Here is a 23,458-nt window from a genome sequence, read left to right on the forward strand (position 1 = left end):
CAGCAGGCCAAGGATGGACATGTGGGCATGGGCTCAGGGTGGTGTGTTGAAATGGCAAGCGACAGGGAGGTCTGGGTCATGCTTGCAGACAGACTGAAGGTGTTCCGCAAAGTGGTCACCCAGTCTGCGTTTGGTCTCTCCAATGTAGAAGAAACCACATTGGGAGCAACGAATGCAGTAGACTAAATTGAGGGAGGTGCAAGTGAAGCGCTCCTTCGCCTGAAAGGAGTGTTTGGACCCTTGGACAGTGAGGAGGGAGGAGGTAAAGGAACAGGTGTTGCACCTTGTGCGATTGCATGGGAAGGTGCCGTGGGTGGGAGATGAGGTTATGGTGGAGTGGACCAGGGTGTCCCGGAGGGAATGGTCCCTACATAATGCTGATGGGGTGGGGGGGGGTGGGGGGGGGGGGTGCGGTGAAGGGAAGATATGTTTGGTGGTGGCATCATACTGGAGTTGGCGGAAATGGAGGAGGATAATCCTTTGAATGTGGAGGCTGATGGGGTGAAAAGTGAGGACAAGAGGGATCTTGAATTATTCAGTGAGAGAACAAGTTCAGCCAATCAGAGGAGAATAATGGTGGATGGGGATTGTTCGGGCCTCTGTTTGAGGAAGAAGCGGAGAGCCCTCAGACCATCCTAGTGTGGGGTGGAGGTGTAGCGGGATTGGACGTTTTGGGAGGGAGAGGAAGGTATGAGGGCAGGGGCGCGGGAAATGGGTCGGACACGGCTGAGGGACCTGTCAACTACAGTGGGTGGGAAACCTTGGTTAAGGAGGAAGGAAGACGTGTTAGAAGCACCATTTTGGAAGTGGCATCATCGGAACGGATGTAATGGAGGCAAAGGAACTGGGAGAATGGGATGGAGTCCTTACAGGAAGCAGGGTGTGAGGAGCTGTAGTCGAGGTAGCTGTGGGAGTCGGTGGGCTTGAAGTGAATATTGGTGGACAGTCAATCACCAGAAATTAAGACAGAGAGGTCAAGGGAGGGAAGAGTAGTGTCAGAGATAAATCATGTGAAGGTGATGGAGGGGTGGAAATTGGAAGCAAAATTGATAATTTTTTCCATGTCCAGACGAGAGCATGAAGCACCACCGAAACATTTATTGATGTGCCAAGAAAAAAGTTGTGAGGGGGGCCCCAGTAGGACTGGGATAAGGAATGTTCCACATACCCCATAAAGAGACAGGCATAACTGGGGCCCATGCGGGTACCCATAGCCACGCCTTTTATTTGGAGGAAGTGAGATGAATCAAAGGAGAAATTATTCAGTGAGAGAACAAGTTCAGCCAATCAGAGGAGAATAATGGTGGATGGGAATTGTTTGGGCCTCTGTTTGAGGAAGAAGCGGAGAGCCCTCAGACCATCCCGGTGTGGGGTGGAGGTGTAGAGGGATTGGACATCCAGGGTGAAGAGGAGGCGGTTGGGGCCAGGGAACTGGAAATTGTTGATATGATGTAGGGCATCAGAGGAATCGCGGATGTAGGTGGGAAGAGAGTGGACAAGGGGAGAGAGAACACAGCCCTGGGCTGTGGCTTGAACTCACATCTCAGAGGCAAAAGCTTCTACCAACAGAGCCAACCTTCATCTTTGTGGGAAGAGACGGAGAACTTTTGACCTATTATAAAATGTTCACTTACCCTGACTGCACCCCCAAACTATATTTAAAATATCCCTTTGTTGGGGGCGATTTTGCCTCCAGATAGGATCAGTGCTTGCTGGAGTTGAGGTGAGGGCAACACCCCTGACCCTCCGCAATATGGAGCCTGGATAGTTTTAGCTCTCAGGCCTCATTTAGTTAGAGCTTGTCAATCTCCTATTCAGCATCATCAAACCATTACCTGGCTGGTGGGCATGAACTGGTGGATTTCGGGGGCGGTTGGTGGGAGGAGCTGGGGGTTGCCTATAGGGATCTGCAGGATCAATTCCCGGCACTGAGGTAGATTCAGTAGGGGACAGGCAATAGGTGAGTAGGAGGAGGTCGGGAGAAAGCCTACGGGCAAGGGAGGCTCAAGGTCTCCTGACAAGAATCATTCCCATCCTCATGACCCCAAAGGGGAACTTCAATGAAGTTTTATCTTACTACTCCACTCCTGGCTCTTGACCCAGCTCCTGATATCTTTAGCCTGGTGGGGAAACCATCATTGTTGCTTTTCCCCACTCAAATCTTAATCAAAAATTGCAGTCAGGCCTGGATGACATCTGGATGAGCCAGCAACCATTTATGGAAGGACCCCATTGCATTCTGATAGGCGTCCTCATTACTTGCAATTTGAAATTGCAGTCAGCCACCTCAGGATGGTAGGCAAAGTGAGTTAAAGTCCCCTGTTTTATTTTAACTGACTGCCCCACCCGGTTTCCACCAGTGGTTAAAATTTCCCCTCTGTCACTTCTTACAGGTTCTGCACTGAGTCTAAATTTCTATAGATATTAGCTTTGGCTCAGTGGCAGCACCCTTGGTCTCTAACTCAGAAGCTTGTGGATTCAAGGGCCCATTGCAAGGACTTGAGTACGCAATCCTGAAGACCACTCTCATTGCTAAAACAGAATTACCTGGAAAAACTCAGCAGGTCTGGCAGCATCGGCAGAGAAGAAAAGAGTTGATGTTTTGAGTCCTCATGACCCTTCAGCAGAACTGGGTGAATCCAAGGAGAGGGGTGAAATATAACCTGGTTTAAGGTGGGGGGAGAGAAGTGGAGGGGGTGGTGTGGTTGTAGGGACAAGCAAGCAGTGATAGGAGCAGATAATCAAAAGATGTCACAGACAAAAGAACAAAAGAACACAGAGGTGTTGAAGTTGGTGATATTATCTAAACGAATGTACTAATTAAGAATGGATGGTAGGGCACTCAAGGTACAGCTCTAGTGGAGATGGGGGGCCATAAAAGATTTAAAAATAATGGAAATAGGTGGTTAGAATGGATGGTAGGGCATTCAAGGTATAGCTCTAGTGGGGGTGGAGGGCCATAAAAGATTTAAAAATAATGGAAAATAGTGGTTATATTTCCTCTTTTGATTATCTGCTCCTATCACTGCTTGCTTGTCCCTACAACCACACCACCCCCTCCACTTCTCTCCCCCCACCCAATGCCCCCACCATCCCCCCCAACTCCTCTTCACCACCACTCCCACCCCCCCACCCAACCTTAAACCAGCTTATATTTCACCCCTCTCCTTGGATTCACCCAGTTCTGCTGAAGGGTCATGAGGACTCGAAACATCAACTCTTTTCTTTTCCACCGATGCTGCCAGACCTGCTGAGTTTTTCCAGGTAATTCTGTTTCTGTTTTGGATTTCCAGCATCCGCAGTTTTTTGTTTTTACCATTCTCATTGCTGTTTGTCAGACACTTGCTGTGCACACAATGGCTGCCACATTTCCCTTCCATTACAATGGTTCAAAAGGACACTAGGGATTGTGAGGGCTTAGGGGTGCTCTGGGGCCACTCAAAGGTGCTGTATAAATGCAAGTTCTTTCTTGCTTTCTAGGGTATATTAAATCTTAAATCTGTTGCTTTACTTCATTCCTCAGCCCGTCCCCAACTCTCTGTCCATATGAGGCAAGTCGCCTACTCCAGCTACCCCAGGAGTACCAGCCATCGTCTCCGCGCTAACTTTCAAGGGCGCCGTAGCTACTCTGAAGCCAGCGATGCAAAAGTGGAAAACCATACAATGCCATCTCGGCTGACAGCAGATGACCAATCCTCACCAACGCACAGCCGTTACCTCGCCAGTGATTACCTTAAGGTGCCTGATGGCACAGACGATGGCCCCTTTGATCAACCGTTAGAGTCTGATGATGAGGATTGGATGACCCATAGTCCTCCCGGAACTTTGGACAGGGGAATGAGGAGCACTTCTTCCTGCACAGCGCTCCCCATCCCAGACATTGCCATGAATAGGAGTTCTACCGAATATTCCAGATCGGAGCACGCCCAGTCGTGGCCTTCCATCAATGTAGGTCTGCAGTTTTACTGATCCCAGTTGACCTCAGTGTAAACTTGGGCATTCTTCGTCAAGTTTTTCATTACAGGACAATATTACTCAGTGTTTTAGTGGACTGAGGTGTTCCTTTCATCTCTGGAAGTTTTGTTCTAATTCGGTCCAGATTAAGCTCAGATAGCTGTTAAAAATATTGCTTTCTCGTTGTTGATTGGAACTGAAAAGATTTATGAAGCAGCTAATAGAAGTTTGCAAAATTCTGAAAGGTTTTGGGAGGGTAAGCAGCGAAAAGCCGATTCCTCTCATTTGCGAGTTGGTAACAAGTGGGTGAAGACTGCGGACTATCCACTGGGCAAATGAACAGGAAAGTTAGAAGATGGTTATTTGAACATGGAAAGGGCAGAGTTTCTCCATGATTGTGCATGCCACGCAGAAGATCGCGGGATTTTGATCTCAAATTACCTCCAGCATAAATCAATATTCCACGATCTTCTGCTCTGGTTTAAAAACCATCGCAATAGAAGCTGACCCCAGCCACAAAACTGGCTGCATTGAGGATGAATTATTCACAGTTGTGAACTTGCACTAACTGTGCCCTTCATGCACGGCTTCAAGGAGGGTCTACACATTGAGCTGGCTCTTTTGAGTGCCAGGACTCTAACAGGCATGTTTTACAAGCTTTTTGATTTATAAAAAACTTCACTAAGAGCGGTATCGTCCCAAGATTTGCACTAAGTGCGGTAGAGGATGTGAAAAACATTGTTTTACCCGCCGGCTGCAATGGTGGGTTTTTGTGCCAGATCATCTGCTTCCAGCTGCATCCTGCCTCATTAATAATGGGTTCACGGGAAACACACCGGATCACCGGCGGGCGGACTGGGATTTGCCCGCCACACCATGACCTCAGCGTTTCCTCGCTCCGGGCTATGTAGTTAAAGTGCACCAGAGCGCACCCTGATTCAGGCCCTGAAATCAAAGAAGACGGCAGCCCCCAGATTTAGTGACGCCTCTCTGGCGCAACAGCTGGACGCAGTGGAAGGCCGTTGCAATGCCCTCTCCCCAGGCTCTGGCTGGAGGAGGTCCACCAGAGACATCAATCCGGCCTGGGAGGGGGTGGCAGCAGTGGTCAGCGCCACCAGAGCACAGAGGATGTCAGCCATCCAGGGCAGAAAGAGGATGAATGATCTCATCTGTTCCACCAGGGTAAGTCAACCACCTCATCACTCTCAACTCACACACTCCCAAACCCATCACACGCTCACAGGGATCTCAAACCTCAAGGGACAACACCACCAACTCTCACACGCACCCGCACATCTCCATCAGGTTCATATCCTCTGGAGCTCCTGCCCTCCGTCCTGTCCATGGTTCCACTCAGCACACAAACATTCCACACAGTGCCATGTGTCCTGCTCACACTCTCTCCATCTGTTTTCATGCAGGAGAAGCTGGCTCACAGCAGCAGGGAGAGATCCCAGGCCGAGGCTCCTCACTCACTTTGTGGAGCCTGCCATCACGCTGACTGGTGAGAATGGCGGTGAACACCCACTGGAGGATCCTGCACCATATCATCCCTCTCTCAACATAACTGTGAGTATTCTCTCTCCTGCTTTTGACTCTGCTGCCATGCGCTAATTATCTCTACTTTGGTTCACAGGGAGCTCTGCCAAGCGACCGACACCCTCATCCAGCCAGTCCCCCAACTCCATCCATGTCCTTACCTCCAGCCAAGAGGACACCTTCTCCATTGAAGAGCTGGAAATAAGCAGCCTGGAAGACCCATCACAGCGCTTACCCACACCCTGCACCAGTGCAGGGACACACACCTCGGTGGGACCTGGATCTAGAGCAGGTTCAGGTTCACAATCTGGTGGTCACTGCATGGACACGTGTCCGAAGCGAGAGGAGGCAGGTTCAGCCAAGCCCCCTGGCATTTGGAGGACTGCTGGGAAGAGGCATCTGTGAGGTCCGTGTCAGATGATGAGCCTCTGGATTCGGCCTTCCAACTCATCATGGAGAGTCAACAGAAGGCCGGGGAACATCATGCAGAGCTGTTGGAAGTCCTCATCAGAGTGGCACACCAGTCAGAGGAGTGTGTCTGCCTGCTCTCTGATGAAGTGATGCCTACATATGCACACATGGAGGTCTCCATGGGGAGGATGGAGGACGCCATGGGTACCCTGGTCTAGCAGAATGCGGAGATGCGCGCAGACCTGCACTCCATCGCAGAAGCCATGGGTGAGTTCCTGCAGTGGCAACACGAGAGGGAAGCAGGGCACCTCAATGATGTCCTTCTCCTCAAGGAGTCTGGCCAGGGCCCTCAGGCACCCAAAGGGAGGAGGAGCAGCAGCTAGACACCTCTGGGTCATCCACTCAGGAATCTCGGAGTCCCTTTTGCCTGTGACCCCCTCAGCCTGGTCCTCTGTCACTGCAGAGGTAGCTGCTGGCCCAGAGGAGGAAACCAAAGCAATCTGGGGCCCCCAAGGTTTCGGCTTTCCAGAGGACGCACATCATATTCATCAGAGGTAACAAGGCCAACCATTGCACAGACTGTCTCCGCCCCTGCTGCGGATGTCAGGGCAGCACCTAGAAAAAGTGCTGGGCTAGAAAGGTTAAGACATTCTGATCACAAGTGGTTGCATGGGTGAACAAATTTTGTCCCTTTATAACCTGAAAATATATTCACTTTCACTGAGTAATGTGGACCGTTGTCTTTCAGCTTCATTAACAGGCTTCGCAAGCCCTCCCACTGCATCCCACCCACCACCCAATTCACCTGCACACAGCTGGATCAAAACTTATTCTGGAGAGAGAAGTGTGTGTGTGGCAGGGCCTTTCAGAACCTTGTGCAAACACTCTCCCATGCACGCGGAGCCTTCATCCATCACACCTATCTCACTGTCCTGAGCATTTTCATTGCTGCCTGCTGTGATTCTCTTTCAGTTGTCCGTCTGAGTTGACCTACATCTCTGCCCACCCACTGACCTCACTCCCATGCAGCACCTGTGCCCGTCCAACACGAAGCTCCGCTCACTTTCCATTTCAACAACCATAGTCGTGGTCAATATATTGTCAGCTCCTCTGTCCTTTCCCCTCCCCCTTTCACCCATGTCCTATCCCCCCATCACTGTCAATCCCCCACTGCCATTGCTTTCCACCTCCCCAACTTGAACCCTTGTCTACCCAGGATGTCCAGGTGAATGTGTACATTCCCTACCTTCCTGAGAACACTACTCCCATCCACATTGACCCCCCCACCTCCGGACATCCTCATTCCCACCCAAGGGCCTGCGTCTCCCCCTGAGTCCCCACCAACCACCCTTGCTGTTCCTTCTACCGCAAGAGACACACCCTCACCCTCCCACACGACCAGTTCCCTCTGACCCCTCTCACACTTACCTTTCCCTTCTACCACACTCACCCTTAGTTCACTCTCCAGGAGGCAGTAATTGACCCTTGCACATTCGCCTGAACATCCAGCGCCCCCCCACTTACTCCCTCCCCCACCCTTACTCCCCCCCCCACCCTTACTCCCCCCTCTGAACTCTCTCCTCCTCTCAGACACCTTCCCCCCTCCAAACTCCCTCCTGTACACCTTTCGCCCCAATTACACCTACCTCCCCACTCGTTGTAATCTCCCCTGTTACACCCTCCTCCCGACATCTTCGTTTCCCTCCCCTCCCAGCCACCATCATTCTCCCCCCACCCCACCCCCCGCGTATCCACCTCTCCCAGTCACAGCCAGACCGTCCTCTCCCCCCACTTGCCGATCTTCTGTAACAGCCCATGGCACAGACCGTGATGTTCTGAAGCAGACCCGAAGCATCAGCAGTGACATTCCACTTTCCGAGAGCTGCTTTGCGGTGGAGCCATGTCCGTGCGAACCCACCCAGCATGCAATGCAACTGTTCCTCTCTGGTCTGGTACCCTTAGGGCTCCAGCATCTTCTGTCCTCGGATGTCCACGGTCTGATCGAGGCCCGAACGGTGAGTCCTGACCTCTGCATGTCTCGCTTGTCCAGACGTGTTCTGGGCTGGCGTGTTTTCCCGCCGGCGTAATGGTAAACCTGGCGTGGGGAGCAGTGAGGGGAAGGAGGGTGGTGGTGATCCCAGTCAGACCTTACTTTGCATCCCTTTACCGAGATGCAAATTGGGTTCATGCCAGCCTCCAGCAGGATTCGCGGGTTCGACAGCATCGGATGATCCCACTGTTCTTTCATACCGGCGTGAAACTGATTTCTGCCCCTCACACCGAATTACAACAATGGTTTCACAGTTATCATTTGACTTTTAATTCCAGATTTTTAATTGAATTTAAATTCACTATCTGCCATGGTGAGATTCAAGCCCAGGTCCCCAGATACTCTGGGTATCTGGAGTAATAGTCCAGTGACCGCACCACTGCCTTCCCTGTAAGGAAGCAAACTGAGGTTTGATTTGTAGCATCCCAACACAGCACAGAATTAGACAGAGACCTCCAACCAGGGCAGCAGATAAATCCATACGATTTTAATTTGGCTGAGAAGGATTTAATTCCAGGAAGAAAGTGAGGCGAGTTGGTAATGTAAGGGCTGAGAGAACATCTAGTAACTGTAACGTTATAAGGTTTGATATAAAAATTGAAAAGGAGAAGGTAAAAATACCCAATTACAAGAGAAAATAAAAGTTTAAGTTCAGCAAAATAAAAAGGGAAATCACTCAAATAAATTGAATGAAAAATTAAAAACAAAAAACCTGCGGATGCTGGAAATCCGAAACAAAAACAGAATTACCTGGAAAAACTCAGCAGGTCTGGCAGCATCGGCGGAGAAGAAAAGAGTGGACGTTTCGAGTCCTCATGACCCTTCGACAGAACTTAGACAGAACCAGTTCTGTCAAAGGGTCATGAGGACTCGAAACGTCGACTCTTTTCTCCTCCGCCGATGCTGCCAGACCTGCTGAGTTTTTCCAGGTAATTCTGTTTTTGAATGAAAAATTGGCAGACAAGACAGTGGAGAAGCAAAAAATTTTCAAACAGGAGATACTTAGGGTGTTGTCTCACCAGGTATAGTCTCACATGGACTGCAGCGTTTCAAGAAGGCTGCTCACTACCACCTTCTCAAGGGCAATTAGGGGTGGGCAATAAATTCTGGCCCAGCCAGCGAAGCCCACACCCCACAGATGGACAAAAAAAAAATGAAAGGGGGTGCGGCAAAATCTGGTGTCTCTTGGATTGGGGGGAAAATCATTAAACTGATACCAAAAGAGGCACCTGACAAACCAAGGGCTAAGATTAGAAAAGAAAATGAAAAAGACTACAGAAGATAATGTGAGCAAGTAAAAAAGGTTAGAAAGACAAAGGCATTGACTAAAGGTGTTTAAAATCCTGAAGTGTTTAGATACAGTAAGTGAAGAGAAACGTTTCCAGTGGCTGAGGAGTTGATTACCAGAAGATACAGATTTTTAATGAGATTAGCGAAAGAGTCAGAGTCAATATGTGGAAATCGTTTACTCAATGAGTGGTTAGCATCTGGAATGCACTGTCTGTAAGGGCAGTGGAATCAGATTCAATAGTGGCATTCAAATGGGGAATTGGATAAATATTTGAAGGAGTAAAAAAATGCAGGAATATGGGTTAGAGCAGCGGGCGTGGGGGTGGTGGGACAAACTGGATTGCTCTTCATAGGAGCCGGCACAGAATTGATGGGTTGAATGGCCCCCTTCTGTGCTGTACAGTTCTATAATTCTGTAAGAAAAAACTGGCAGTTAATTAAAAGATAAATAATAAAGAATTTATACACGCATCAAGGGTAAAAGACAAGTTAAAGAAAATGCAGAGCAGATTAAAGATAGAAATGGAAACCTTGTCCAAGGAATGATTGCACGGTTAGAACTTGGTTGAAGCAATAGTGGATAGATTTTAAAAGGGAAGCAAATGAATATTTGAGGAAGAAAAGTTATGAAGAATATGGGGAAAGGGCAGGAAAATGAGACTAACTGGCTAATTCTCACAGAGAACCAGCTCATTTGCAATAGGATGAATGGCCTATGATTTGAGGGTTGTTTGTCTTACAGATCAGAAATGGCAGTGCCACTCAGGGAGACTGTGAGTACAAGTGGAGTGGGAAATAGAAGCATTAGTCTGTTGCAATGAGGGGGAACTATTCGGAGCTTAAGGTGAAGTACATTGTTGGGAAAGAGCACTGGGAGCTTTACCAATGTTCAGAAATCGCCATGATTTGAAATGATGGTAACTGAGAATGTCTACTGTGTCTTTGATGATTCCATGATAAAACTTAATTGTGCAAAGGTCCCTATATTTCTGCTTTCCTTGTCCTCTTGTTACCTCTCCTATTTTCTTCACTTAACACCTCTGAAGTTGGAGACCTATGTTGACGTAAGACTTAATGGATGCCGATTGCACCACACTCAAATCCTTCTTCAGTCTGAGACTTGCTGAGGACAGGCAGGCTATTATGTGGATGCAGCCTACCCTATCTCCTGCTGATGCGCACTTCCTGTAGGATCACGGGATGGTGATCAGGTACCCTGGCCATTATTTCTTGTACCTTGCCCAAGGTGTCAAGGGAAACTGTAACACTCCATCATAGTTCAAAAAATCCAACATACACCGGGATTCAAACCGGCGACCCCTCCTTACTCTGTATAGCCTAACCGTTCACCGTGTGCTATGCTTAACATTAAGCCATCATCCCTAAATCTTATCTGGAAATAATCATTGGAAGGTTGGTTGAGTGTATTTGGAATGCTGAAACTCAAGCCTTCTGCGGCACTGAATGAGTGACTGGCTTTCAATGCAAGAATTTAGTCACCGATTATTAACTTAAGTAATTGATGTCAAGGCAAGAAATCTGCTCAAAAACAATTCAAACACAGAACATTTTACTCTTTTGTTCTTTTCCCCCTGCCCAGCTTTGGATGGAAACAGGAGACTCGGACATCAGGAGCTGCCCGCTGTGTCAGTTGGCCTTTCCCCTCAACTACCCAGATGACGCCCTCATAAAACACATTGATACCCATTTGGAAAACAGCAAGATCTGATAGCTATGCTCCTCACTAAGTCATGGAAGGATTGAAGAAAACGACGAAGCAAACAAGTGGCTTGAAAACTGATGCAAGATAGCTTTTGTTACAGAACGAAAAAAAAATCAAACTTTCTACTCACTAACCTGTTTTTTTCCCGTTGGGGTTGGACGGAGATGATGATTAATCTTGGATGAACCTAAGAAGAAAATAGAAATACTGACTGAACACTCTGCCAAATTTGAGGAAAGAAGATGAAAACCTTTGATCAGTTGCTGTTAAACATGACAAATGATATGTCTTCCAGTGCAATCAGTTTACTTCCAGAAGCAAAATACTTGAACCTTGATCAGTATGGATTTGGTGATGCTGGAATGAATAACTGGAGAACTGAAGATGTCCCAATGCATAATGAAGAGAGACAACAGAAGGGTGTTGAAGTAAAATTGGGAAGCCCATAGTTTAACAGTGTAGATTGCATTGGTATTTGCATTATCAGAACAGTTTTTCTGTGGAGTACAGTGATACCAGTACAGTTGGCTTCTAATGACTGAAGTATTCCAAGAATATAATTGTTGTTGAGGAGAGGGGAGATGCAGAATATAACTGATAGATTGACATTGGGAAAAAGCAGTCCATATGTCTAAATGACAAATGTGCCAAGGGCTTGGCAATAGGGCGAATTGGCCTACTTTATATATCCCATTGACTCCAAGTTGAGAATTCTATTTATGGTATTGCACACCTTGGTGTACCACAGTAGAAAATAAAACAAATTTAACTTATTAATATTGACAATACATGATTCAAAGTCATGTCACATTGTCACAAGCATGGCTTTTATTCACAGTTCTTGGCATTTTACCTCATACATAGAATCTGTTACAGGCCAGTGTGGATTCAGCCTCTGTCTGTAAGGGGAGGAAATAAAGACTTGCATTAAAAAGCATCTTTCATGACAACAGGACATTCCAGGGCACTTTACAGCCAGTGATGTGTAGTCACTGTGTAGTCAAAGTAGGAAATGTGGCAGCCAATTTCCACACAGCAAACTCCCACAAATAACAATGTGATAATGAGCAGATAATCTGTTTTTATGATGTTGATTGAGGGATCAATATTGGTCAGGATACCAAGGAGAACTCCTCTGCTCTTCTTTGAAATGCTGCCACGGGATCCTTTACATCCTGAGAGGGCAGAGAAGTCTTGATTTAACATCTCATGTAAAAGACAACACCTCTGACACTGCAGCACTCCCTCAGTACTGCACTGAAGCATCAGCCTAAATTTTTGTGCTCAAGTCTCTGGAGTGGGATTTGCGCTCACAATTACCTGACTCAGATATGAGAGTTCTACCAACTGAGTGATGGCTTAAGTAGTATTATAATTATCTTCAACCTTACCAAACTAAGTGGAAATTTTATATTTCTCACGTTTACATATATATGCATGCACAAATATCAGTGAAAAGTTTTAACACATCATCCCTTGCATCATATTGAGTTTCTGGTAGTTTAAAGAGCCTAGTGATTCAAGGGCCGGGATTTTCCAGCCCCATCGTGGTGGGATCCACCACAGGAGTTGCAGCAGCCCAGCCAAAAGCCCATTGACATTCGGCAGGACCGGATTATCCTGGCAGCGGATGGGGTTGGAAAATCCTGCCCTAGGATTTGTTCTGGACATAATCACAAAGAGATCATAGAATTTTGCATTCTGTGTATATGATAATGAAAAGTTTTACACTTGCAAGCATTTCCTCTCAACTTTATCCATACTAAACTTCTATGTTCATGTATAGAATGAAAACTTGTTGCACTATGCTATTCTATCCCTCCAGTGGAAGTGCTGTAATACCAGTATCGGAAAGAGGGTGTAATTATAGTGTGACAGGTTTTACAGGGGCAGTTTCCATTTCTTTTCCTCTTCATTTGCCTGGAGGTCTGGGCATCATTGGCAAGGCCAGCATTTGTTGCCCATCCCTGATTGTCCTTGAACTGTGGGCGGTTAAGAGTCAACCACATTGCTGTGGGTTTGGAGTCACGTGTAGGCCAGACCAGGTAAGAATGGCAGATTTCGTTCCCTAAAGGGCATTAGTGAACCAGATGGGTTTTTATAACGATCGATGATAATTGTCATGGTCACCATTACTGAGACTAGCTTTATATTCCAGGTTTTATTAACTGAGGTTAAAAGGATTTTATTTTTTATTCCAACATCTGCCATGGTGGATTTGAACCCATGTCCCCAGAATATTTGGAACAAAAACAGATAATGTGGAAAAACTCGGCAGATCTGACAGCATCTATGGAGAAAGAAACAGAGTTAACGTTTTGAGTCCGTATGACTCTTCTTCAGAGCTGAAGAGAAGTAGAAATGTGATGAAATTTATACTGTTTAAGGGGGCTGGAGCAGGTGAAGCTGGATAGAAGGCCAGCGATAGGTGGGGGCCAAGGAGAGATTGACAAAGATGTCATGGACACAAGACAAAGGGAATGTTAATGGTGATGGTAAGGGCTAAAGATAGTGCTGATAGTGGCATAAAGCTAAGAAAGCAGAACGTGTGAATAGCAGAACAAAGATCAGCATTCTGTGAAAGAACAACATGGAACAAGTAACAGATGTCCCTTTCAGGGCCAGAATATTTGCCTGGGCCTCTGGATTACTAGTCCAGTGACATTACACCCTCTCTCCCCAAAAATATTAATGTGGACGTATGAATTTACAATGAAAATATAAAAATTACAACAGATCACATAACTTTTAAATAGGACTGACCTCTGCCTGTACAGCCTGGTCCAGATATCACCTGAGGTTGTGAAAGGCTCCATATAAATGCAAGCTATTTACCTACCAGCATGTTTACATTACTGCAGATTGGCACTGTGTGATGCACTGTCAATGAAACGATTGAGAAGATGATCAGAAACACCACAAACAGAGTACGTTGACCTCCACACTTGATTCCCTAATCTACACCCTTTGATACCTTTTGTTGGGAGTGAAGTCAACAGAATGTTGCCCCAAAACTTCTCAAATTTGACCTCGAGTGTTTATTACACTCGGACTCAAAGCTCAGGCTCGACTCACACATTTAGGATCACGAGATCCGAGGCTACCTCCCACTCCCACTCAGTTGAGTTTTTCCAATTTTTGGGTAGAGTGATTTTAATACAATAAACATTATCCGGCGTTCTGGACAGGAATGTCACACTCCTGGCTAGTCGGACACGAAGTGGCATTGATTTCAAGCAGCAGCATTGTGTGTGGCTCACGCTGTCTCATTTCTCAACTATCCGAGAAGCGTGAATAGAGACAGACAGAGAAGGAAAAAGAGAGAATTGCTAAAACTCTCTTCACATTGCTCTCTTTTCAGTATAGAAGTGAGAGAGAGTGAGCATGAGCAAGTTTTACGCCCAGGGAAATGCCATTTGTATGATAGAAGATTTGGCTGGTTGCAAGTTGCAAGACTTGAAGTCAATTCAAGCGATTCTAATGTGATCATAAACATGAGGGCTGGTTTATGTGGTAGCAAGGTTCCTGAGATTACATTACAGTCAGCTCCCAGCCAACTGTTGTTTCCTATAATGTATGCAAGACTGTGAGGGGCTTTAAATTTGAACAGTTGGCTGGCTTACCAATTCTCATCTTCCGCTCCACTGCCAAATGTTGCTGTTAGGGTTTCTGTCTTCCGGTACCCCCTGGGGAATTTTACCATTCACTTTGCATCTTGCACTCTGCCAGAAAATTTTTACTGTCCATTTTGTATCTCTTGTTTCCGCTGTTTGCTCTTAACTTCTGCTGTCAAATAGATTGACGTCATGCAAGAGAGGCTTGATACACAAGTAGAATGATGAAAGCCCTTAATGTGAGAGGAGAGACGATGGTGAGGGCAGCTTTGCCACATATGACAGGTGTTTATGATCATGTACATGTTATATTGACCGAACTACCTCCAGTTGAAGTGAAATAACATTCTGGTTATGAATTAAATGAAGTACTAACAGACACCTTGACTACCTGAAATGGATACTCAGTTCTTAAATGCGCACAATGCAACACAGCCCTGGACAGTGTAGACCAAGTATCTCCCAGATTTGATACTTGGTCTATGCTGGGTTAACTGAGCTAGGCTAAGGAAGCAATTGGGTCAGGTCATTTGGTCCTGGGCTGGGTGTTTGGGGCAAAACATTAAACCAATATTCCAGAAAACTGACACATGAAAGCCATGATTTGTGTGATAGATTTTCCCAACATCACTTGGAAATTTGTTTTTTTGCCAGTTTGCCCTCCTGTCAATATTTAACCACCTTTGGTGTAGATCACAGAATCACAGTGCAGAAGAGGCCCTTTGGCCCATCGAGTCTGCACCGACATGTGAGAAACACCTGACCTACCTACCTAATCCCATTTGCCAGCACTTGGCCCATAGCCTTCAATGTTATGATGTGCCAAGTGCTCATCCAGGTACTTTTTAAAGGATGTGAGGCAACCCGCCTCCACCACCCACTCAGGCAGTGCATTCCAGACCATCACCACCCTCTGGATAAAAAAGCTTTTCCTCACATCCCCCCTAAACCTCCTGACCCTCACCTTGAACTTATGTCCCCTTGTGACTGACCCTTCAACTAAAGGGAACAGCTGCTCCCCATCCACCCTGTCCATGCCCCTCATAATCTTGTACACCTCGATCAGGTCACCCCTCAGTCTTCTCTGCTCCAGCGAAAACAACTCAATTCTATCCAAACTCTCTTCGTAACTCAAATGTTTCATCCCAGGCAACATCCTGGTGAATCTCCTCTGCACCCTCTCCAGTACAATCACATCCTTCCTATAATGTGGCGACCAGAACTGCACACAGTACTCCAGCTGTGGCCTCACTAAGGTTCTATACAACTCCAACATGACCTCTCTACTTTTGTAATCTATGCCATATGCCAAGTGTCCCACATGCCTTATTCAGCACCCCACTAACATGCCTCACTGCCTTCAGAGATCTAGATATTTTATGTGGCTCTGTTGGCAGCCCTCTTGTCTCCGAGTCACAAAGTTCTGGGTTCAACTCCCGCTTTGGGCTTGAGCACAAAAATCAAGTCTGGCATGTAACTGTTTAAGGTGCCAGCTTTTGATGAGAGGTTAAATTGAAGCTCCTGTGCTGGCTTGGGTGGATATAAAAGATCCTATAGCACTAGTTTGAAGAAGAGCAGGGGAGTTGTCCTGGTCAATACTCATCCCTCAATCAACTTCAGAAAAACAGACTATCTGCTTATTACCGCATTGCTGTTGGTGGGAGCTTGCTGTGCGCAAATTGGCTGCCGCGGTTCCTACATTACAACAGTGACTACACTTCAAAAGTACTCCACTGTTCCTAAAGCACTTTGAGACATCTGGTGGTTGTGAAAAGCCCTATAAATGCAAGTCTTTCTTTCTTTGTAACCTATCATTGTTAAAGATTCAGTCCCACTTCAGACTACTGGATGTTTCTGGGTCACAGAGATGCTGTGTGGCAGAAGAAACAGCATGTTCTACATTCTTTGACAAATGAGTTATGCCTGTTCCTGTTGATCTCTTTACCTAATTCTCTGATAATGAAGAACACAAATTTGGTGCCTTTAAATTGAAAGAGTTTGTACAAATGAGCTTTGGTAGCTTTGTTCTGTACTTTTAATGATAATTCTTATTTATTATTTTTATTTCATAATAATTTCATGGTAAATGGAACCTTGGCACTGACATGGCTGAAGATTCTGCTCAATGATTAACTCCCAATGTATTGTTTAGCATTCAGCATCTTGAAAACTGACAGAACTAATTAACATTCAAACCATTGACTTATCTTCTACCTATACTTCCGCTGCATGTGACTCTCCACTTACATTTCTTTGAAGAATGCCCTCCATCCCTCCTGTTAAAGCAACTTAATTTATGACCAAAGGAAAATGAATGCCAATTTGAGTAAAACATCTCACTTGCCAAATGAGAGCTAACTTTGCACAAAATATAAGGTTACGTCCTTGGATACTGAGCCTCGATTTTCACCGTTCCTTGTGATGGGGAGTGGAAAAATATTTTTCAGGGAGTTTCAGTCTTAGCTATCATAGGAGACCATCATATATTCCCTGTGGTTGGGTGCAATGTCAAATAAATTGGTTGGTTAAAGTAACTTGCCGTTGATTATCATTTAAGGAAGGATGTAAATGCTTTGGAAGCAGTTCATAGAAAGTTTGCTAGACTAATAGCTGGAATGGATGGGCTGTTTTATGAAAGGAAGGTTATGAGGAAAGGTTGGACAGCCTAGGCTTGTATCCACTGGAGCCTAGAAGAGTAAGAGGCGCTTGATTGAAACATATAAGATCCTGAGGGGTCTTGACAAGGTGGATGTGGAGAGGATGTTTCCTTTTGTGGGAGAATCTAGAACTAAGGGTCATTGTTTAAACATAAGGGGTGGCCCATTTAAGACAGAGATGAGGAGAAATTTTTTTGTCTCAGAGGGTGGTGAGTCTTTGGAACTCTCTTTCTCTAAAGGTGGTGGAAGCAGAGTCTTTGAATATTTTTAAGGCAGAGGTAGATAGATTCTTGATAATCAAGAAGGTGAAAGGTTATCAGAGATAGGCGGGGATTGTGGAGTTGAGGTTACAGTCAGATCAGTCATGATCTTATTGAATGGCGGAGCAGGCTTGAAGGGCCAAGTAGCCTACTCCTGCTCCTAATTCGTATGTTCATATGTTTGTATGGTTACATGTTTCAACCAAAATTGAACCAAAACCAACTTAAAATGAAAGTAGGAAGAAAATGAAGCCCCTGATTTTTTTTTCTCATATTTCCAATGAGTTAGTGAAGAGGAAATAATCTTTAAAAATACATTATATAAAGGCAGCTTTAAATTGCACTGAAATGCCAAAATACACTTGTTAGGCACTGCATACGAACTGTGATCATTTTTACAATTGTGCTAATATTATGCTAAGCTAAAGACTTGACGATTCTGATTATCTTACTGTGAACTTTTATTTCACTGCAGTGTTCAACAACCTGCTGATATGTGCTTGAGATAATATTATAATATTGAGCGGTTCACTCACCAGATTTTCAGTCCAGTCACTAGATGGATTTGGCAGGGACATCTTTAGGATGTGGGCAGCAGGTCCTGAGATAGGATGGATGTGTGCTTTCCAATTTTTATGTAAATTTGGTAACTAGATAACGATATCTTAGCAGTTTCTTGCAGTATATTTTGTGTAGACTGCGTTTTATCTAGATTTGTTCTTTTCCAGTCTGAATGAACAGGCTAGACAATGAATTCATCCAACCTCCAAACTTAAAACAAGGGCGTCCTCTGTTTTATATTCTCACATGGAATGACCAGGATCAAATCTTCAGCCACATTTATTATATTTTACACAAGGTGATGTGGGACACAAACTAAAGGTAGTTAAGCCTCTTTATATTGTCAGGAACCAGCTATCAGAAGAACAGAACGCACATGTCGATCAGCTGCTTATGTTACCTCACCTGGGTTCTCGAAACATGCTTTGTTAAATATGAACCTTCCTGTGTAGTCTGAATATTTATTGTCTCATTTTCTATCATGGTGCAGTCAACTGTATTTTGTAACATGCAAATTCCTGCATTTTGGACAGACCATTGACAGACTTACAGATTCATAGAATTTTAAGTTTTTTAAAATAGACAAGTAAAATAAAGACTTGCATTTCTATAGCATCTTTCACAATCCCAGGACATCCCATAGCGATTTACAACCAATAAAGTATTTAGAAGTGTAGTCATTGTTGTAATATAGGACATGTGGCAGCCAAACATGTGCAAGGAAAGATCCCACAATCAGCACATGCAACAATGGTCAGATTATCTGTTTTTTTTAAAGTGATGCTATTTGAGGGATGAACATTGGCCTGAACAATGGGAAACACTTCCTTGTTTCTGTTCAAAATAGTGCCAATGGATCTTTTACACCCGCCTGAGAAAGTTGACAGGCCCTTTGTTTAATGTACAGCCACCTCCGTCAGTACAGCACTGGGAGTGACAGCCTAAATTTTGTGCTGAAGACTCTGAGTGGGTCTTGAATCCAGAACCTCCTGACTCCAGACTCTGTCAGCTCAGGAGGGTTGAGCAACAGATAAAGAAATACCCAACCCTGAAACGATGAACCACTACATTTTGGCTTGGCTCATACTGTTTTCAACCTCAGTGATGTCCTGCATTCTGGGCCTTGACCCTTGACTTAGGATCCTCAGTAGGAAATAGCATCACCAAAAATGTCAGCTCACTTTTCACTATATCATCCCCTTCAATTAAAAAATCCTTCCTGATACCGAAGTGAACCGGAACACTGCCCTTTCATCCCCTGAACCCTACTTGAAATCAGACACAGCCATCTGCACCTGGCATCAGGTGGGAAGATTCAGTAAGTGACTGGAGTGTGTATTAACATCCTTGTGTTAGTCAATGGAATTGGTGTGGGGACGAATGGCAGGAATGACAACAAACTGTCCATTTTGCAGCAGAGTCTAATTAAACATTCTCTACGAACTACAATAAATGTAACTCATGACCAAAAAGCTTCCGATAAAAGCACCATCATTTTTCCAGCAAAACACAGTGAGTGGAGGATAGTCACATAATGCACATTATGCAGGTAAGATCAATTCTAGGCATTTAACAAGGGAGCAGGCTCCAAGAATGATTGATGGGGGAAGTTATTGATGAGGATTCATCATGAAAGAGGAGTTGAGGCCTGGGGCAGATCAACCATGATCTTATTAAATGGTGGGGCAGGCTTGAGGGGCTGAGTGGCCTACACCTGCTCCTATTTCTTATGTTCTTATGTTACCCACTCATTCCCGTTTTGTCCAGGACTTGCATGTGACTATATCTAGTCAGAAAGGAATGGGTATTCCAAGAAGCCTATCTTAATAAGTCTGGCAGGTTTAGACTGATCTTGCCAAAGGTTACATAAGACCGAATGTGCATTGTTTCCGTAATATTCCTTCAGTTCCCGAATTCTACATACGATTACTTAGGGTATACGGCACAGCAACAGGTCATTTGATCCAACCAGCCCATGCTGGTGTTTATGGTCTACTTGAGCCTTCTCCTATTTTTCCTCATTTAAATCTGTTATTGTAACCATCTATTCCACACCTCCTGATGTGAGTTTCCCCTTAAATGGATCTACACTATTTGCTTCAACCCCTCCCTGTGTGTTCGCCACTCTTTGGATAAAGAAATTTCTTCTGAATTCCCTATTGGATGTCTTGGTGACTATCTTATATTGATGGCCTCTAGTTATGCTTTTAACCGCAAGAGGAAACATTCTCTCTGTATCCACTTTTAAAGACCTCTATTAGACCTCAAGCTTCATATTTCCAGAGAAAGAGACCAAGCCTGTCAACCCTTTTCTGATTTGCATGCCTATTTGTAGCCATGAGATAGTAATTATAGAAAATGAAATTAAATGGACTGCAAAGTCCCTCAATACACACACAGATCAGCCATAATCTAATTGAATGACAGAATAGATGTGAGAGGCTGAACGGCCTTCTCATGTTCCTATGTCCCAAAAGACAACTGGAACTTTCCTGCTTGTAGTGAAAATTTTGCCCTCTGCTCCTTTGGTGTCATTAGTCCCAGTGGTTGGTGTGTGTGTATTTGTGTCTGTGTACACACGTACACACTCGAGCCAGCAAAGGAGCCCGTGCATCCCATCCCCATTTCCACGTGCCAATTCATCTCATATTATTATACTTTCTGATGATTTAACACAAGCCTTGTCCCAGCTGGTGCCGAATTCTCACACCACTGGGTGTGACTGCTATTACTGCAGTACCTGTGAGGGGGTAGATGCAGGCGGTGTCAGATGGGGTGCTAATGGGAATCATTTCAATCAGATCATTATCACAAACAAGTGTCAGATTCCTCATTGGTGCTCTGGCGCGGAGCTGTCTGTTCCATATGGAACACCTGACTGCCTTCATTTTCAAAGAACTAAAGATGTCTGCTGAAAGCAGATTAATTAACCGTGTGGAGCTGGTGTCCTTTTTGCAATCTTAAACAGGAAACGAAATGTTGCTTTTTCAAAAGTTGTGAGAGTTCTTCTAAACTTCATATAAAATTGACGGGCAGGAACTGATCAGCTAGGCCCACCAAGGCTGTCTCACACATGTGGAGTATTATGACTAGTCCCTCCTTAACCACACCCCGCCCAATACCCTTGCCCACAACCCCACCTCAGGGCAGCAAGCACTGTTGTTGGCTGTCATTCCATTGGGATTGTAGAAAATAAATAACTCACAGAGGCTGGGAATGCTGCAGCGAGTAATTATTTCCTGACTCCCCATTTACAAGGCACATTAAGTCAGGAGCGTGATGGAATACTCTCCATTTGCCTGGATGAGTGCAGCTCCAACAACACTCAAGAAGGTTGACAGCCAGGGCCCGTGCAAGGGTATTTGTCTCCTTCAGCCTTGTGCAAGCCCGCCACCCCACCCTCCCCCACAATTAACTTTCAAAAATGAATACAGTAAAATGGACCCGCTCTCACACAACCACTAAACATTTCAAACTCAGGGGTAGTTGTTGACCGTTGCCTGCCCTTGGCCCTCGCTCTGGTCTCAGCCTCACGTTTCCCGTCTTACTGCTCTGCTTCTGCAGCACAATGCGCCCTTGGTGCTGCTTAGATTTTTTTAAACTCATTTACAGGATGTGGCTAGGCCAGCATTTATTTCTCACCCCTGATTGCCTTTGAGAAGGTGGTGGTGAGCTACCTTCTTGAACTGCTGAAGTCCATGTGTTGCGGGTACGCGCACAGCGCTGTTAGAGAATGAGTTCCAGGATTTTGGCCCAGCGACAGTGAAGGAACGGCCGATATATTTCCAAGTCAGGAGGGTGAGTATCTTGGAGGGGAAATTCCGGTTGGTGGTGTTCCCCTGTGCCTGATTCACACACTCCACTCATGAGGCCTCAACCTCGCATCACAAGATCATCATCCTGAGGTGGGTGAGGAAGAGAAAGCAATTGGATGGTCAGCGAGCACGTGCACGTGGAAGGAAACAGGAGGCTGCGAGCGTGCATGGGCTGGACGGGTGGTGGGGGGAGGTGGGCAGGGTTATGCTGCTGTGGCTTTGAGGAATATTCCAGAGCGGGAGGGAGGGAGGGAGGAGGGACTGAACTGAAACTTGCATAATTGATTAATTTGCGCATGCCCATAACAAAGTCATATCGATATCATTTTAAAGTTTCAGAATTCAGATTTCAGTTTTTTGCCGTAGCTACCACTCCAAAACTTTTCACCCTAGGCAGCTGCCTAGTTCGACTAGCAGTTGCACTGGCCGTGCCAATGACAGCCAGGACAAGGCAGCTCCCTTGTAGGCAGCCCATCCACCACCTTAAACATTCTCTCCATCCACCACTGACACACAGTGGCAGCAGTGTGTCCCATCCAGAAGATGAACTGCAGCAACTCACCAAGGATCCTTCGACAGCACCTTCCAAACCTGTGACCTCTACCACTTAAAAGGACAAGGGTAGCAGAGGCGTGGGAACACCACCGGCTGCAAGTTCCCCTCCAAGCCATACACCATCCTGACTTGAAACTATATCACCGTTCCTTCACTCTCGCTGGATAAAAATCCTACATTCCCTCCCTAACAGCACTGTGAGTGTACCCGCACCACATGGACTGCAGCGGTTCAAGAAGGCGTCTCACCAACACCTCCCCAAGGGCAATTAGAGATGGGCAATAAATACTGGCCTAGACAGCAATGCACACATCCTGTGAAAGAGTTAAAAAAAGAACCAAGGTGACCTTCCAGATTACTATGCAGTGGCACTTGCTGCAATGTACATGTTGGCTTATGAACAAAATGGGGCTTGGTTCTGATACTCTCTGTGACTGAGTACCGGCTCACACTGTGCAGGCTCACACAAGCAGCATGATTATTTGTTTGAGATACCAGCCAATGACACATGTGGAACCTCAAATATGTGTTGTGGGGGTGAGGGACGTAAAGCCTGGGGGTGGGGGGGTGGGGGGGTGGGGGGGGTTGCAGGTGGGGGAGATGAGGAAATTGGAAAAGTAAATGACCTGGAATTTCCTGGATCATTCCGGCATATTTGCAGAGTAAGGATGCCGGTGGCCTACTTTTTCCCGAAGAACTTCAGCATAACTGATTTATGTCAGTTGAGAAATTGCTACATGCACATTTCCTCAATCAATTGCCCCACTCCCAAGATACATCAAAGCTCTCTGCCAGTCATTCCACCCCCATGGAAATACCTGTTCAAAGGACACAAATAATACGCTGGTGTAGATTTATGCCCAAAGATCTCGGCTCAGAACAGTTTGAAATCACCTGATGTTGGCTGAGATTTTTGGTGTTTGATAGTGATTCACTTCATAATATTGTGAACTGGACTAGCCATATAAATACTGTGGCTTCAAGAGTAGGTCAGATACTGGGAATCCTGCAGCGAGTAATTCATCTTCT

The 23,458-nt window shown here is 45.7% G+C and overlaps 1 protein-coding gene across 3 annotated transcripts in view; it reads left to right on the forward strand.

Moving 5' to 3' along the window:
- Positions 1 to 11,738, forward strand: part of tbkbp1 (TBK1 binding protein 1) — a 135,091-nt gene extending 123,353 nt beyond the window's left edge. For all 3 annotated transcript variants that reach the window (XM_041173841.1, XM_041173843.1, XM_041173842.1), the window contains exons 9-10: positions 3,524 to 3,948; positions 10,845 to 11,738. In XM_041173841.1, the coding sequence (XP_041029775.1) occupies positions 3,524 to 3,948; positions 10,845 to 10,973 (554 nt within the window). In that variant the 3' untranslated portion in view covers positions 10,974 to 11,738. The remainder of the gene's footprint in view (positions 1 to 3,523; positions 3,949 to 10,844) is intronic.
- Positions 11,739 to 23,458: the final 11,720 nt, after the last annotated feature.

Source organism: Carcharodon carcharias, chromosome 23 (assembly GCF_017639515.1).
Source record: "Carcharodon carcharias isolate sCarCar2 chromosome 23, sCarCar2.pri, whole genome shotgun sequence".
Taxonomy (NCBI): domain Eukaryota; kingdom Metazoa; phylum Chordata; class Chondrichthyes; order Lamniformes; family Lamnidae; genus Carcharodon; species Carcharodon carcharias.